Source organism: Lycorma delicatula, chromosome 12, assembly GCF_047948215.1.
Source record: "Lycorma delicatula isolate Av1 chromosome 12, ASM4794821v1, whole genome shotgun sequence".
NCBI lineage: Eukaryota > Metazoa > Arthropoda > Insecta > Hemiptera > Fulgoridae > Lycorma > Lycorma delicatula.
In genome coordinates this window covers 2,355,364-2,370,456 of record NC_134466.1, presented here as the reverse complement: position 1 = coordinate 2,370,456, position 15,093 = coordinate 2,355,364, and the positions used below count along the sequence as shown (strand labels likewise).

At 29.9% G+C, this 15,093-nt stretch overlaps 1 protein-coding gene across 1 annotated transcript in view; it reads right to left on the bottom strand.

Moving 5' to 3' along the window:
- Nucleotides 1-15,093, bottom strand: part of LOC142333331 (uncharacterized) — a 60,793-nt gene that overhangs the window by 19,402 nt on the left and 26,298 nt on the right. Inside the window, exons 6-7 of the mRNA XM_075380352.1 lie at nt 11,534-11,683; nt 5,378-5,527 (exon numbers count right to left, since the gene is read on the bottom strand). Of these exons, the coding sequence (XP_075236467.1) occupies nt 5,378-5,527; nt 11,534-11,683 (300 nt within the window). The remainder of the gene's footprint in view (nt 1-5,377; nt 5,528-11,533; nt 11,684-15,093) is intronic.

Sequence of the window (15,093 nt, the reverse complement as noted above, 5' to 3'; positions counted from 1 at the left end):
AAAGGTTGGTAGGTTAGAAAATTTAAAGAGGGAAATGGATAGGATAAATGTAGCTGTAGTAAAAAATAGCGAGGTTCAGTGAGAAGAGGAAAACGACGTTTAATCAGGTGATTTTAGAATAATTGACTCAGGTTCATATAATGGGCAGGCAGGAGTAGGTTTTGTTACGAACAAGAAGATAGGGAAGAGAGTAGAGTATTTCAAAATGCATAGCGATAAAATCATTGTAATAAGGATAAAATCAAAACTTAAACCGACAATGATTGTTAACAAGCGCCTACGATGATGATGAAGTAGTGTGTATACAAAGAAATTGACAAAGCAATTAAACTCCTAAAAGGAGATGAAAATTAAATAACAGTTGGCAGACTGGAATGCAAGCATTGGAAAAGGCAAGGAAGGAAATATAGTGGGTGAATACGGGCTGGACAATAGGAATGAAAGAGGGGACCGACTTATAGAGTTTTGCACGAAGTATAATTTAGTAATTGCCAACACCCAGTTTAAAAATCATAGTAGAAGAATATACACATGGAAAAAGCCAGGCAATACTGCAAGATATAATCTATCTGATGATAGATTATATCATGGTTAAGCAAAGATTTAGAAATAAACTCAGTGACTGCAAAACTTACCCTGGAGCAGACATTGATAGCGACCATAATTTAGTGATAATGAAATGTAGATTGTTGTTTAAAAGCCTGAAGAAAAGGTGTCAGATGAAGCAGAAAATGTAAAAGAAGAATGGGTGAATGTTAAAAAGGAAATTCTTAAAAATCAGCAGAAGCGAACTTAGGTGGAACAAAGAGAACTGGTACAAATCCTTAGGTTTCAGATGATATATTGCAACTGATGGATGAACGTAAAAAATATAAGAATGCTAGTGATGAAGAAAGTAAAAAGGAACTATCGACAATTAAGAAATACAACAAACAGGAAGTGCAAACTAGCAAAAGAAGAGTGGATGGATTAAAGAAATGTGTTCAGAAGTGGAAAGAGAAATGAACATTGGTAAAATAGATGGAGCATACAGGAAAGTTAAGGAAAATTTTTGGGTACATAAATTAAAATCCAATGTGTTAAACAAAGATGGTACACGAATTTATAATATGAAAGGAAAGGTCGACAAGTGGGTGGAATATATTGAAGTGTTATGCGGAGGAAATGAATTAGAAAATGATGTTATAGAGGAAGAAGTGGATTTCAAAGAAGATGAAAGGGGAGAAGCAATACTGAGATCTGAATTTAAGAAAGCATTTAAAGATTTGAATGGCAGAAAGGCTCCTGGAATAGACGGAATACCTGTAGAATTACTGCGCAGTAAAACTTAACAAGAATTCTGTACAGAAGAATTGAGAGGAGAGTGGAAGAAGTGTTAGGAGAAGACCAATTTGGTTTCAGGAAAAGTATTCAAGTACAGAGATAGAAGAATGATTGCTAACATTTACAGGAACCAAATAGCAACAATAATAATGGAAGAACATAAGAAATAAGCTATAATAAGAAAGGAAGTCCGACAAGGATGTTCCCTATCCCCGTTACGTTTTAATCTTTACATATAACTAGCAATTAATGATGTTAAAGAACAATTTAGATCCGGAGTAACAGTACAAGGTGAAAATATAAAGATGCTACGATTTGCTGATGATAGTAATTCTAGCTCAGAATAAAAAGGATTTAGAAGAAACAATGAACGGCACGGATGAAGTCCTATACAAGAACTACTGCATGAAAATAAACAAGAACAAAACGAAAGAAATGAATTGTAGTAAAAATAACGAAGATGGACCACTGAATGTGAAAATAGGAGAAAAGATTATAGAGGTAGAAGAATTTTGTTATTTGGGAAGTAGAATTACTAAAGATTGACGAAGCAGGAGCAACATAAAATCCTAAATAGCACAGGGGAAACGAGCCTTCGTCAGAAATATAATTTGTTTACATTAAAAATTAATATAAATTACAGGAAAAGATTTTTTATAGTATACATTTGGAGTGTCGCTTTATATGGAAATGAAACTTTGACAATTGGAGTATCTGAGAAGAAAAGATAAGAAGCTTTTGAAATGGTGTGCTATAGGAAAATGTTAAAAATCAAATGGGTGGATAAAGTGACAAATGAAGAGGTGTTGCGGAAAATAGATGAAGAAAGAAGCATTTGGAAAAATATACCTAAAAGAAGAGACAGACTTATAGGCCACATACTAAGGCATCCTGGAATAGTCGCTTTAATATTGGACGTACAGGTAGAAGGAAAAAATTGTGTAGGCAGGCAACGTTTGGAATATGTAAAACAAATTGTTAGGGATGTAGGATGTAGGGGTATACCGAAATGAAATGACTAGCACTGCATAGGGAAACTTGGAGAGCTACATCAAACCAGTCAAGTGACTGAAGACAAAAAAAAGTGAACATCACTTCGGATCAATTGTGGATTTATTGCAGTATCAAAGCTACAGTTTATTGTATCAAAGTTTGGGAAACATTCTTGCACAATTTTGGCCAAACAATGTGATAAAACAGTACAATAGCATCTTAGCATGTAATTAACACCTGAGATCCAAATTCAGTAACACATAGTTTAGAAAAAATTAGTTGATTATTAAGAAGTTACTTATTTTTCTTCAACAGTCAATATTGATCAAATTTCGAGTAATGATGAAACCATCTCTTTATAAATAAATTATATAAATTTCATTGCTAAGATCTCTAAAACTGGTTAACAGGGCAAATCAATCACTAAGTTGTTTGTATTTTATGGTCAATTTTTAAAGAAGGAGACTGAATTTGTCTCACCCTTTACAACTCACACAAAGCCAAACATATTTTTTTCACAGCTATTTTGGTAACAACATTAGCATCTTTGTAGACAAAATATTCAGCAGTTATCAGATTCTGTCAATTAAATTCACTGGTACCATCTAACTTGATGAAAATATACCATTCTAAAGCGCGAGCTCTAACAGGAAGTTCATAATCCAGTGCATTCGAAAAGTAACTACATACCAACATAAACATGATTATAGGTTGAGGGATTTTATTCTGTGTTAATATGAGTAATGTTTTCTACAAAGGTTTGTAATTCTGTATTGAATGCAGTTAGCTTCCATGACCCGATCAGGATGTTGCGACAAGAATATGTGTCTCAACTAAAGAAGATATGATTGAAGCTGTCATTCCATGTGCACACTGAACAGTGGATATTTCTCATTTAACACATCTTCATAAGCATAAGGAGTATATACAGACAGTGAAAGATTAGTATTTTATTAGATTTCCAGGTATACTGGTTCCTAATCGATATAGCGTACGAATACTAATCGAAGACTTTGGGGAGATTGGATCAGTAAAGAAATATGAGTGAAGTGGTACACCATAAGTACTTTGGTGAAGACGTATAGACAACTATGTGATGTAATCTTAACAAATCCATGCAAAAGTTAGCTTAACAGAAAAACAACTGCAACTTGTAATAAGCTCAGTCTTGTCCAATATAAAGCGATTCAACAGTTATTGGCCAGAGACTGTGCAAAGTGAATTCAATACTGGGAATGGTTTCAACAGTTCCTAGTGGATGTTTAAAGCTGCCAACTATTTAAGCACAAATTTAATTTATACTACCATTTAAATATGAATTCCATTCTCTGTGAAAAGAAACTAAGAAATTAACCTTGTTTTGAGAAAGCTGATACTTTGCTAAAAAATAATAGCACTTAAATATATTCTAATTTTCAGATTTATATCATGCAATAGTCATATTACTATTGAATAATCATTTTATTATAATTACCAATTATAATTTAATACACATGAAAAAAAGATTCTAATCAATGAGTACTGAAAAACCCCATAAAACCACATTAAAAATCCCAAGGAACCCCCAGAAAACACATAAATACCACACTAAAAACTATACATGAAGTATTAAGAAGTACAATAATTCTTACATTTATTCATTTCTGTTTTATGGATGTTTCAACAGCAATAATATAACATGCTGTCTGTTGGAAGGTAGTAAACAGTTTGATATGTTACAGAATTTGTTATGGCTGTGCCACATTTACAGTACCATAAGAGACACAATGAAGTAGTTTCTCTGAGGACAACAATGTTCTTCATAAAACTGGTTTCTGTGAATAGATTATAAATTTACTTGCAAGAATATATCAGCTGCATTTCAGTAGGTTTGTTGTGTGATGAGGAACAGTATATTTTGGCACTAGGAAGAAACAAACAAGAGACCTTATATAAAACCTCGCTCGGAATGTTTATTCTTTATCAAAAGCCACGAGTTTTCAGGAGTGACTTGTCAATCGTACTATCCTACACATACTGTTTTATCATTTCACATACAGTTTGGTATCACTTTTTTAAGCTTTTAATCAAAATATCTAGTGTTAAACTAGAATGCTAAATATTAGGTAAACCGTCAAAAAGTAAATGAAAATATCTTACTTGTCTAGATGTTGTCGGTTTATCATCTGTCATAGCAACAGGAGCAATCAAATTTTCTGTTCGCTCTGTTTCATGCTTGATTTCTTTTTTAATACTCAAAGATAATGGATCTTCATCAAAAAATGAACTATCAGTTTGTGCATCCATACTCTGCAGCAAAACAAAATAATAATAATAATTTATTATCTTTATATAATTAACAAATATTAAAAATATATCTACTTTTCTTACAATGATAAAACAAATTGGTTTTCATAGAAATAACTCATCCATGTGAGTACTTCTATAATAATATTCAACTGGAACCTTTCAATATATAATCACACATGATAGTTCCAGAAAAGTGAAATATTGTAGGCATTTGCAGTAAATTAATAGATCAATAGAAAAATGATCTTAACCACAATCTAAATGGTTTGGTAAAAGAAACAGGTTGTTGGTGTAAATATAAAAAACACATCAACCTTGTTTGGAAACAAAAATGTCATAGAATAAGGATTATCAAAACCTATAACAAAGTTTCTGTAACAAACTAAACAAGGTTCATAAAGGCAAGGATAGCTTTGTACTGTTATAAAACATTTTTATAAACAATGTTAAATGTGGGTATAAAATGACTATGTTAGTCACCTTCATTTAAGGCGTGAGGCACCTGCTCACTGTATTTTATTTGTTACGTATTGCTGTACAAAATGTTAGATGCAATCGGTTAAACAAAGCTATTTACCGTCCTATACTCTACTAAAATGTTTTTTACACCATAAATCAAAATATCTCAAGCTAGACATAAATGCAAAATGATTATATGTGAGCAACAAACAGCAAATAAAAATATCATAATGAATAGAATAATTAAGAATTCTTACAATAACTAGGTTTTATGTTTTTAACTTAAAACAAGATAAAGAAGAAAATAGCTTACTTGTTTAAATATTGTCAGACCATCATCTGTCTTAGAAAGATGTACAAAAGAATGTTCTTCTTGCACAGATTCATGCATTTTTTCTTTTTTAATGGGCAAAGATAATGGATTTTCTTCCAAAACTGAATCACTAGTTTGTGGATCCAAACTCTGCAAAACAAAAGTAATATTAATAGTGTGACTATCAAAGCGGGTTTTAAAGCACTAATATGTGTCGGTTATGTCTGGAAATGACTTTTTATACAAATAATCTATATTTATAACTAACACCACATGAAAACCAAAGTTTATGATACAAATGAATTTCTTAATCTCCAAAAAATATACATGAGTAGACAATAACAGTAGAGGTCATCATTTTTTATTACTAAAAATGATACAATATTTTTCATAAGAAAAGAATTCACTGGGTATATAGACTAAATTATAATGGTATAATTATAATTACGTGGTATGTAATGGGTATAGATGCTAAATTAAACAAAGATTATAGCAAGTTTTATTAAGTATTAACTTGTATATACAAAAGAAGAGAATTTAATTTTTACAGAATCAAAAAATTTTCAGATGTAAAAAGATAATTCAAAAGTTAAGATGCCAGTAAAATATTGACAAGCTTCTTTTCCTTTTAATTAATCTGACACAGTAACATTTGACATGAAAAGCTTGTAAAACTACAGCCTCACATATGCCATTATCAACCAACCATTAATAAACACATCACACATTTTTTGCATGAAAATTTCATGAGAAGCATACGATTAACTAAACATCTAAATTTATTACACTGTTTCTGGTAAAGCCAAACTGCATTAATTTTGTGTGGTACAAAGAAGCCATTGTGGCAAAGTGAAAAATTAACAAAAAAATATGAGAGTATCTCTTCTTATAGAAAGTTTACGAGAACCTTCTACAATTGAACAATCAAGACCAGTACATCAAATTTAATCAAAAATATCATTTATATGTAGGATATGATTTCAATTGAAAAAACACAAGCACACTGAAATCTGCCTATTTCCAAGAATATGTTAAATGTTTTTATTAAACTTGTTTCAGAATACTTCCAAGTATTTCGCCTCCAGAATAATACTGAATATCTGTTTCTTGTTGTTCACAACTAATTTCCCGTTTTGCTAATTAGAAAGTCCGACTCCATCACCGGTGAGCTTATATAATTTCACAAAAAATACATAAGTATTTCTTACCTTCTGGCTATGCAAATATGATGAATTATTAAATCGTTTTTTACTTTATATGTTTTTAAAGATCTAACGTTGTTGCTCATAGAGTTCTCTTAAAATCAAAACACATTTAAAAATATTTTAAGAAATTTCTCAGCAGGTTATAAATTGCATTAAAAACTTATGATATGTATCCGAATATATGTGATTTAGAAACATGATGATAACATTTCTCTAGAAATGTGTAGCTCAATCTTGTAGATAAATAACATACAATTATTACACTGCTTTTCTCATGGCACTCTCATTTTTGTGCATCAGAATGTATTAAAAAGAAATTAAAATAATTTGTTTGACATTTTCATGGTCAATTAATATAATTTTGGATCTTCAGTATATAATTCTTTCATTATTTACTTGACTCACCCATCCAGTACTAAGCCTGTTTTCTCTTATTTTTCATTTCATTCAATTCTTCCAGTAGATGAATATCTAATAAAAATGATAAAACCAATTTTATTACTCTTCGCTGTCTTTGATGTTTTAAGAACAAATGTAATGACCAATCACTTAATCTGGGGATGAGTTTGGAAAATATCTACATTTATTTACAGGGTTCTATTTTCAGTTAATATTAACAGAATTAAACTACAGTAAATTAAAAAATTTTTTTTTTTTATTTGGTATTATGAAATTGCCTGTTGACTGACCAGTTTTAATTTCTGCGCTATGTAGCATATAGTTTGATTGTGTTACATTTTGTCCTCTGTATTTTAACTGCTAATATAAATGAAATTTTTATTTTTGCTACTTTGAAACAAATATAAAGTGCTTGCTTAAATATGAACATAAGATATTTAATATTAAAGTATAAAGTGTTCAATTTGTAGTTGGCATTATTTAAAATAACAAATTTTTACGATAGATTTTTAACTCAACAGCTACATTTTTTTTTAAGGATCTTATTGAAGAAGTTATCGATGATGTGGAAGAAAGAATTACTGGAAGTATTTTACAGACATCAAAATGTGTGATTTGCAATAAATTAAATTATAAGTGCATTTGTGATTGTCTTCAATGAAGAATATGATGATTTCAACACTTTTACTTTTAAAGAAACATGCTTGCAAATTACAGAAAAACCTGTTACAGAAAGGAATGTCATATCTTCTCATCTTCTTATTCACTCATGTGTTTTTTGTCAGGAGTCTTTCACTCAGAGTTCTACTTTAGAGTCACACTTAAATATTCATGTTGTCAAAAAAAAACAAAAAACATTTATTCGACACAGTAATTTAAAAACACATATCTCTACTAATACAGATGAGAAAAATTTCACTTTTAATTTTTGCAAAAAAACTTTTAATGAAAGCTGTAGTTTAAAAACACATTTCTCTATTCCTACTGTTGAAGAAATTTACATGTAATTTTTGTAAGAAATCATTTAGTCAAAAGAGTAATTTTAATAAATTTAGCAATGGCATATGGCGTGTGGCATTTCTCCACACAGTGAGAAGGAAGTGGGGAGCCTAGATCATGATAAACAACAGATATATGGGACCCAGGCCCTTGTTTGGTCTTGACTTTACACCCAAAATAAAGTTCGCCTTTGGGACTAGAGCACTACTTCACCACATACATAAAAAAAGAAGTTAAAAGATTTAAAAAAACTCTAGGCATTTTGTAACTAACGACTAATTTAAAGAAATAAAATTGTAAATATGTAACACACAAAGCACTTACAATGACATGTTTCCTGGTTCACTATCTCACAACTGGCATTGTTCTGATGAATGTATGCTGCACTAGGTAACATTTGTACATATTTATACACGTCTAAATCTACACAACAATAACAACACTACTCTTTGAGTTGGCTCATTTGGTTCAATCATATTTATAATTCTCTAGGATCTTTTAGTTGACAATGAAAAAAAAAAATTTTTAAATATTTATACAAATTAAAATAACAAAGAAGCTGTAGGTAATGGAGAAATTATGAATACATATTTGAAAACAGGATAAAGAATTGCATTAAATACACCTACTGGTACTCATGAGACAAAAATCATGTTGACCATCGTTATTGGCAACATTACATGAGATATTTGGCACTTGAATTTGCAAAATCAATCTCATGATAAAAGAATCCCATGATGAGCTTCCTTAAGAAATTTAAAAGTGAAGTTGTATTCCGTTACTTTCTTCTGTGAGCTAATCATACTTCTTTGTAAATTTATATGTCAAACCTACTAAAATGTAAATCCACCCTACTAGTGACACCTTGAAAGGAACTAATTGTATAGTGAGTATTATTAATTTGAATAAAGTAATTATTGTGGCTGATGCCACTTACATGTTGCTTTCATTCAATGGAGTCTTATAGCTACTTTTATGGCGATTTCAGATCTGCAAGGGCAGGGAATTTAGAAATACAAATTTAAAGAAAACCAGATTTTTTTAAGGAATTGTATAGTACAACATCTCATTGTACCACGGGTTAGTTTATTGTTTACAAAACTCAGTTGAATAAAAGGAAAGAAGAATCTGCAATCACCTCACTGGATGAGGTGAGGCACATGTTCAGCATTGTTAGTATAAGCTGTTTTACAATTCTGTAAAACGCTTGGTTCTAACAAAACTAAGTAAGAAAAAATAGTTATTTTAAAACTAGATTTAAAATACTACCACTCATTAAAATTCAGTTATCTCGTGATGTGTTTATATGATTATCTGTTAAGCTTCAACTTAAATTGAGAAATCATTAAAAAATAAATTATATTTATAATTTTGAGTTTTACTCGAGTACTTTTAGATCTCTATCTCGTTATCATTCTTTGAGGGGTTTTGTGCAAAATGTAACTTCTACTTTTTTGAAAATTTATGGATTAAAAAATTATTAATGCAATGTTCACTGGCAGCAGTTTTCCAAATTATTGAATAGGGTTTTCAAAAATATTTTCATGAAAAAAAATTGATGTTAAGATACTGGAGAGGAATCTGTATTATGTTAGTTAACTCACTTTACTTTCTTGAACATGAAAACAAGGGCCTGGGTCCCATATATCTGTTGTTTATCGTGATCTAGGCTCCCCACTTCCTTCTCACTGTGTGAAGAAATGCCACACGCCATATGCCACTGCTATCCCTATGATTTGGAGGAACCCAAAAATCACTCTTCTGACTGTTATTTCTGCTTAGCAAACATTAAAGGGATTACATCAAAATCAAAACATAGAGTGTTGTAATCAAACTTACAATCCGCAATGAGAACAGATCCATACTGCAAAGAATTGACAACACCAAAGTCTCCAGAACATGTGACATTAGATGAAGGGAGCTCAGAGTCTGGTGGAAGTAAGAAAGAAAAATAAACAGATTCTGGTGATACAACTTATGAACAAAGCATTTCATCTGAGCCTCATTTACTGATTAAAGTAAATCTTAACGAACTCATAAAAGATTTAAAGTATCAAAAAAACAGTCTGGAATGCTTGCTTCCCGGCAAAAAGGATGGAATCTTCTTCAAAGGAATACAATGAAATGTAGCACTTATCGTAATCATCATTCTGAATTTAAAGTTGTTTTTCTGAAGAAAATGCCTTAGCGTTTTGTAATGACATTTCTTCTCTTATGCAGCCACTTTGTAATGAACATAACCCAACAGAATGGCACTTGTTCATAGATTCCTCTAAAGTTAGTTTAAAAGCCGGCTTCTGCATAATGGCAATAAATTCCCGTCAGTACCTGTGGCCCACTCTGCTACTATGAAAGAAACTTAAAAAATATTAAATCTATATTGGAAAAGCTTCAATATGCAGTATTATAAATGTAGTATTTGTGGTGATTTGAAAGTGATGGCATTTATTCTTGGTTTGCGGCTTGGTTACATAAACTACTGTTGTTTATTGTGTGAATGGGATAGTAGGGACAGAAAAACATTTATTAGAAAAGAAAAGCCTAAAAAGGTGTATCTACCTCTGTTACATATCAAACTAGGATTAATGAACAATTTCGTCAAGGACATTGAAAATACTCCTGGTTCATGTACTTAAAACAGAAGTTTTCTAAAATTATCTGTGCAAAGAAACTCTACGAAATTGTTTTGAGTAAGCTGATGCACACCATGGCTTCAAAAAAGCAATTTTTTTGCTAAAAAATAGTGGCATATCAATACATTCTACTAATTTTCAGGTTTATATCATGCAGTACTATTATTACTATTGTATAATCATTTTATTATAATTACCGATTATAATTTAAAACGCATGAAAAAAAGATTCTAATCAAGGAATACTGAAAAATCCTAGAGAAATGGCATAAAACCACATTAAAAATCACAAGGAACCCTCATAAATACCATACTAAAAACTATGCATGAATTATAGATCCTGGAAGAGTAGCCTCATGGCTGTTATCAAAGATCAATAAGAATGGTATTAAGAAGTACAATATTTCTTATGTTTATTCATTTCTATGTTTTATGGATGTTTTAACAGCAATAATATAACATGCTGTCTGTTGGGAGGTAGTAAACAGTTTGATATGTTACAGAATTTGTTATGGCTGTGCCACATTTACAGTACCATAAGAGACACAATGAAGTAGTTTCTCTGAGGACAACAATGTTCTTCATAAAACTGGTTTCTGTGAATAGATTATAAATTTACTTGCAAGAATATATAAGCTGCATTTCAGTAGGTTTGTTGCGTGATGAGGAACAGTATATTTTGGCAATATGAAGAAAGAAACAAGAGACCTTTTATAAAACCTCGCTCGGAATGTTTATTCTTTATCAAAAGCCACGAGTTTTCAGGAGTGACTTGTCAATCGTACTATCCTACACATACTGTTTTATCATTTCACATACAGTTTGGTATCACTTTTTTAAGCTTTTAATCAAAATATCTAGTGCTAAACTAGAATGCTAAATATTAGGTAAACCATCAAAAAGTAAATGAAAATATCTTACTTGTCTAGATGTTGTCGGTTTATCATCTGTCATAGCAACAGGAGCAATCAAATGTTCTGTTCGCTCTGTTTCATGCTTGATTTCTTTTTTAATACTCAAAGATAATGGATCTTCATCAAAAAATGAACTATCAGTTTGTGCATCCATACTCTGCAGCAAAACAAAATAATAATAATAATTTATTATCTTTATATAATTAACAAATATTAAAAATATATCTACTTTTCTTACAATGATAAAACAAATTGGTTTTCGTAGAAATAACTCATCCATGTGAGTACTTCTATAATAATATTCAACTGGAACCTTTCAATATATAATCACACATGATAGTTCCAGAAAAGTGAAATATTGTAGGCATTTGCAGTAAATTAATAGATCAATAGAAAAATGATCTTAACCACAATCTAAATGGTTTGGTAAAAGAAACAGGTTGTTGGTGTAAATATAAAAAAACACATCAACCTTGTTTGGAAACAAAAATGTCATAGAATAAGGATTATCAAAACCTATAACAAAGTTTCTGTAACAAACTAAACAAGGTTCATAAAGGCAAGGATAGCTTTGTACTGTTATAAAACATTTTTATAAACAATGTTAAATGTGGGTATAAAATGACTATGTTAGTCACCTTCATTTAAGGCGTGAGGCACCTGCTCACTGTATTTTATTTGTTACGTATTGTTGTACAAAATGTTAGATGCAATCGGTTAAACAAAGCTATTTACCGTCCTATACTCTACTAAAATGTTTTTTACACCATAAATCAAAATATCTCAAGCTAGACATAAATGCAAAATGATTATATGTGAGCAACAAACAGCAAATAAAAATATCATAATGAATAGAATAATTAAGAATTCTTACAATAACTAGGTTTTATGTTTTTAACTTAAAACAAGATAAAGAAGAAAATAGCTTACTTGTTTAAATATTGTCAGACCATCATCTGTCTTAGAAAGATGTACAAAAGAATGTTCTTCTTGCACAGATTCATGCATTTTTTCTTTTTTAATGGGCAAAGATAATGGATTTTCTTCCAAAACTGAATCACTAGTTTGTGGATCCAAACTCTGCAAAACAAAAGTAATATTAATAGTGTGACTATCAAAGCGGGTTTTAAAGCACTAATATGTGTCGGTTATGTCTGGAAATGACTTTTTATACAAATAATCTATATTTATAACTAACACCACATGAAAACCAAAGTTTATGATACAAATGAGTTTCTTAATCTCCAAAAAATATACATGAGTAGACAATAACAGTAGAGGTCATCATTTTTTATTACTAAAAATGATACAATATTTTTCATAAGAAAAGTATTCACCGGGTATATAGACTAAATTATAATGGTATAATTATAATTACGTGGTATGTAATGGGTATAGATGCTAAATTAAACAAAGATTATAGCAAGTTTTTTTAAGTATTAACTTGTATAAAAGAAGAGAATTTAATTTTTACAGAATCAAAAAATATTCAGATGTAAAAAGATAATTCAAAAGTTAAGATGCCAGTAAAATATTGACAAGCTTATTTTCCTTTTAATTAATCTGACACAGTAACATTTGACATGAAAAGCTTGTAAAACTACAGCCTCACATATGCTATTATCAACCAACCATTAATAAACACATCACACATTTTTTGCATGAAAATTTCATGAGAAGCATACGATTAACTAAACATCTAAATTTATTACACTGTTTCTGGTAAAGCCAAACTGCATTAATTATCTGTGTCACAAAGAAGCCGTTGTGGAAAAGTGAAAAATTTAACAAAAAAATATGAGAGTATCTCTTCTTATAGAAAGTTTACGAGAACCTTCTACAATTGAACAATCAAGACCAGTACATCAAATTTAATCAAAAATATCATTTATATGTAGGATATGATTTCAATTGAAAAAACACAAGCACACTGAAATCTGCCTATTTCCAAGAATATGTTAAATGTTTTTATTAAACTTGTTTCAGAATACTTCCAAGTATTTCGCCTCCAGAATAATACTGAATATCTGTTTCTTGTTGTTCACAACTAATTTCCCGTTTTGCTAATTAGAAAGTCTGACTCCATCACCGGTGAGCTTATATAATTTCACAAAAAATACGTAAGTATTTCTTACCTTCTGGCTATGCAAATATGATGAATTATTAAATCGTTTTTTACTTTATTTGTTTTTAAAGATCTAACGTTGTTGCTCATAGAGTTCTCTTAAAATCAAAACACATTTAAAAATATTTTAAGAAATTTCTCAGCAGGTTATAAATTGCATTAAAAACTTATGATATGTATCTGAATATATGTGATTTAGAAACATGATGATAACATTTCTCTAGAAATGTGTAGCTCAATCTTGTAGATAAATAACATACAATTATTACACTGCTTTTCTCATGGCACTCTCATTTTTGTGCATCAGAATGTATTAAAGAGAAATTAAAATAATTTGTTTGACATTTTCATGGTCAATTAATATAATTTTGGATCTTCAGTATATAATTCTTTCATTATTTACTTGACTCACCCATCCAGTACTAAGCCTGTTTTCTCTTATTTTTCATTTCATTCAATTCTTCCAGTAGATGAATATCTAATAAAAATGATAAAACCAATTTTATTACTCTTCGCTGTCTTTGATGTTTTAAGAACAAATGTAATGACCAATCACTTAATCTGGGGATGAGTTTGGAAAATATCTACATTTATTTACAGGGTTCTATTTTCAGTTAATATTAACAGAATTAAACTACAGTAAATTAAAAAAAATTTTTTTTTTATTTGGTATTATGAAATTGCCTGTTGACTGACCAGTTTTAATTTCTGCGCTATGTAGCATATAGTTTGATTGTGTTACATTTTGTCCTCTGTATTTTAACTGCTAATATAAATGAAATTTTTATTTTTGCTACTTTGAAACAAATATAAAGTGCTTGCTTAAATATGAACATAAGATATTTAATATTAAAGTATAAAGTGTTCAATTTGTAGTTGGCATTATTTAAAATAACTTATTTTTACGATAGATTTTTAACTCAACAGCTACATTTTTTTTAAGGATCTTATTGAAGAAGTTATCGATGATGTGGAAGAAAGAATTACTGGAAGTATTTTACAGACATCAAAATGTGTGATTTGCAATAAATTAAATTATAAGTGCATTTGTGATTGTCTTCAATGAAGAATATGATGATTTCAACACTTTTACTTTTAAAGAAACATGCTTGCAAATTACAGAAAGAAATGTCACACTTAAACATTCACACACACTTAAGTCACACTTAAATATTCATGTTGTCAAAAAAAACAAAAAACATTTATTCGACACAGTAATTTAAAAACACATATCTCTACTAATACAGATGAGAAAAATTTCACTTTTAATTTTTACAAAAAAACTTTTAATGAAAGCTGTAGTTTAAAAACACATTTCTCTATTCCTACTGTTGAAGAAATTCACATGTAATTTTTGGAAGAAATCATTTAGTCAAAAGAGTAATTTTAATAAATTTAGCAATGGCATATGGCGTGTGGCATTTCTCCACACAGTGAGAAGG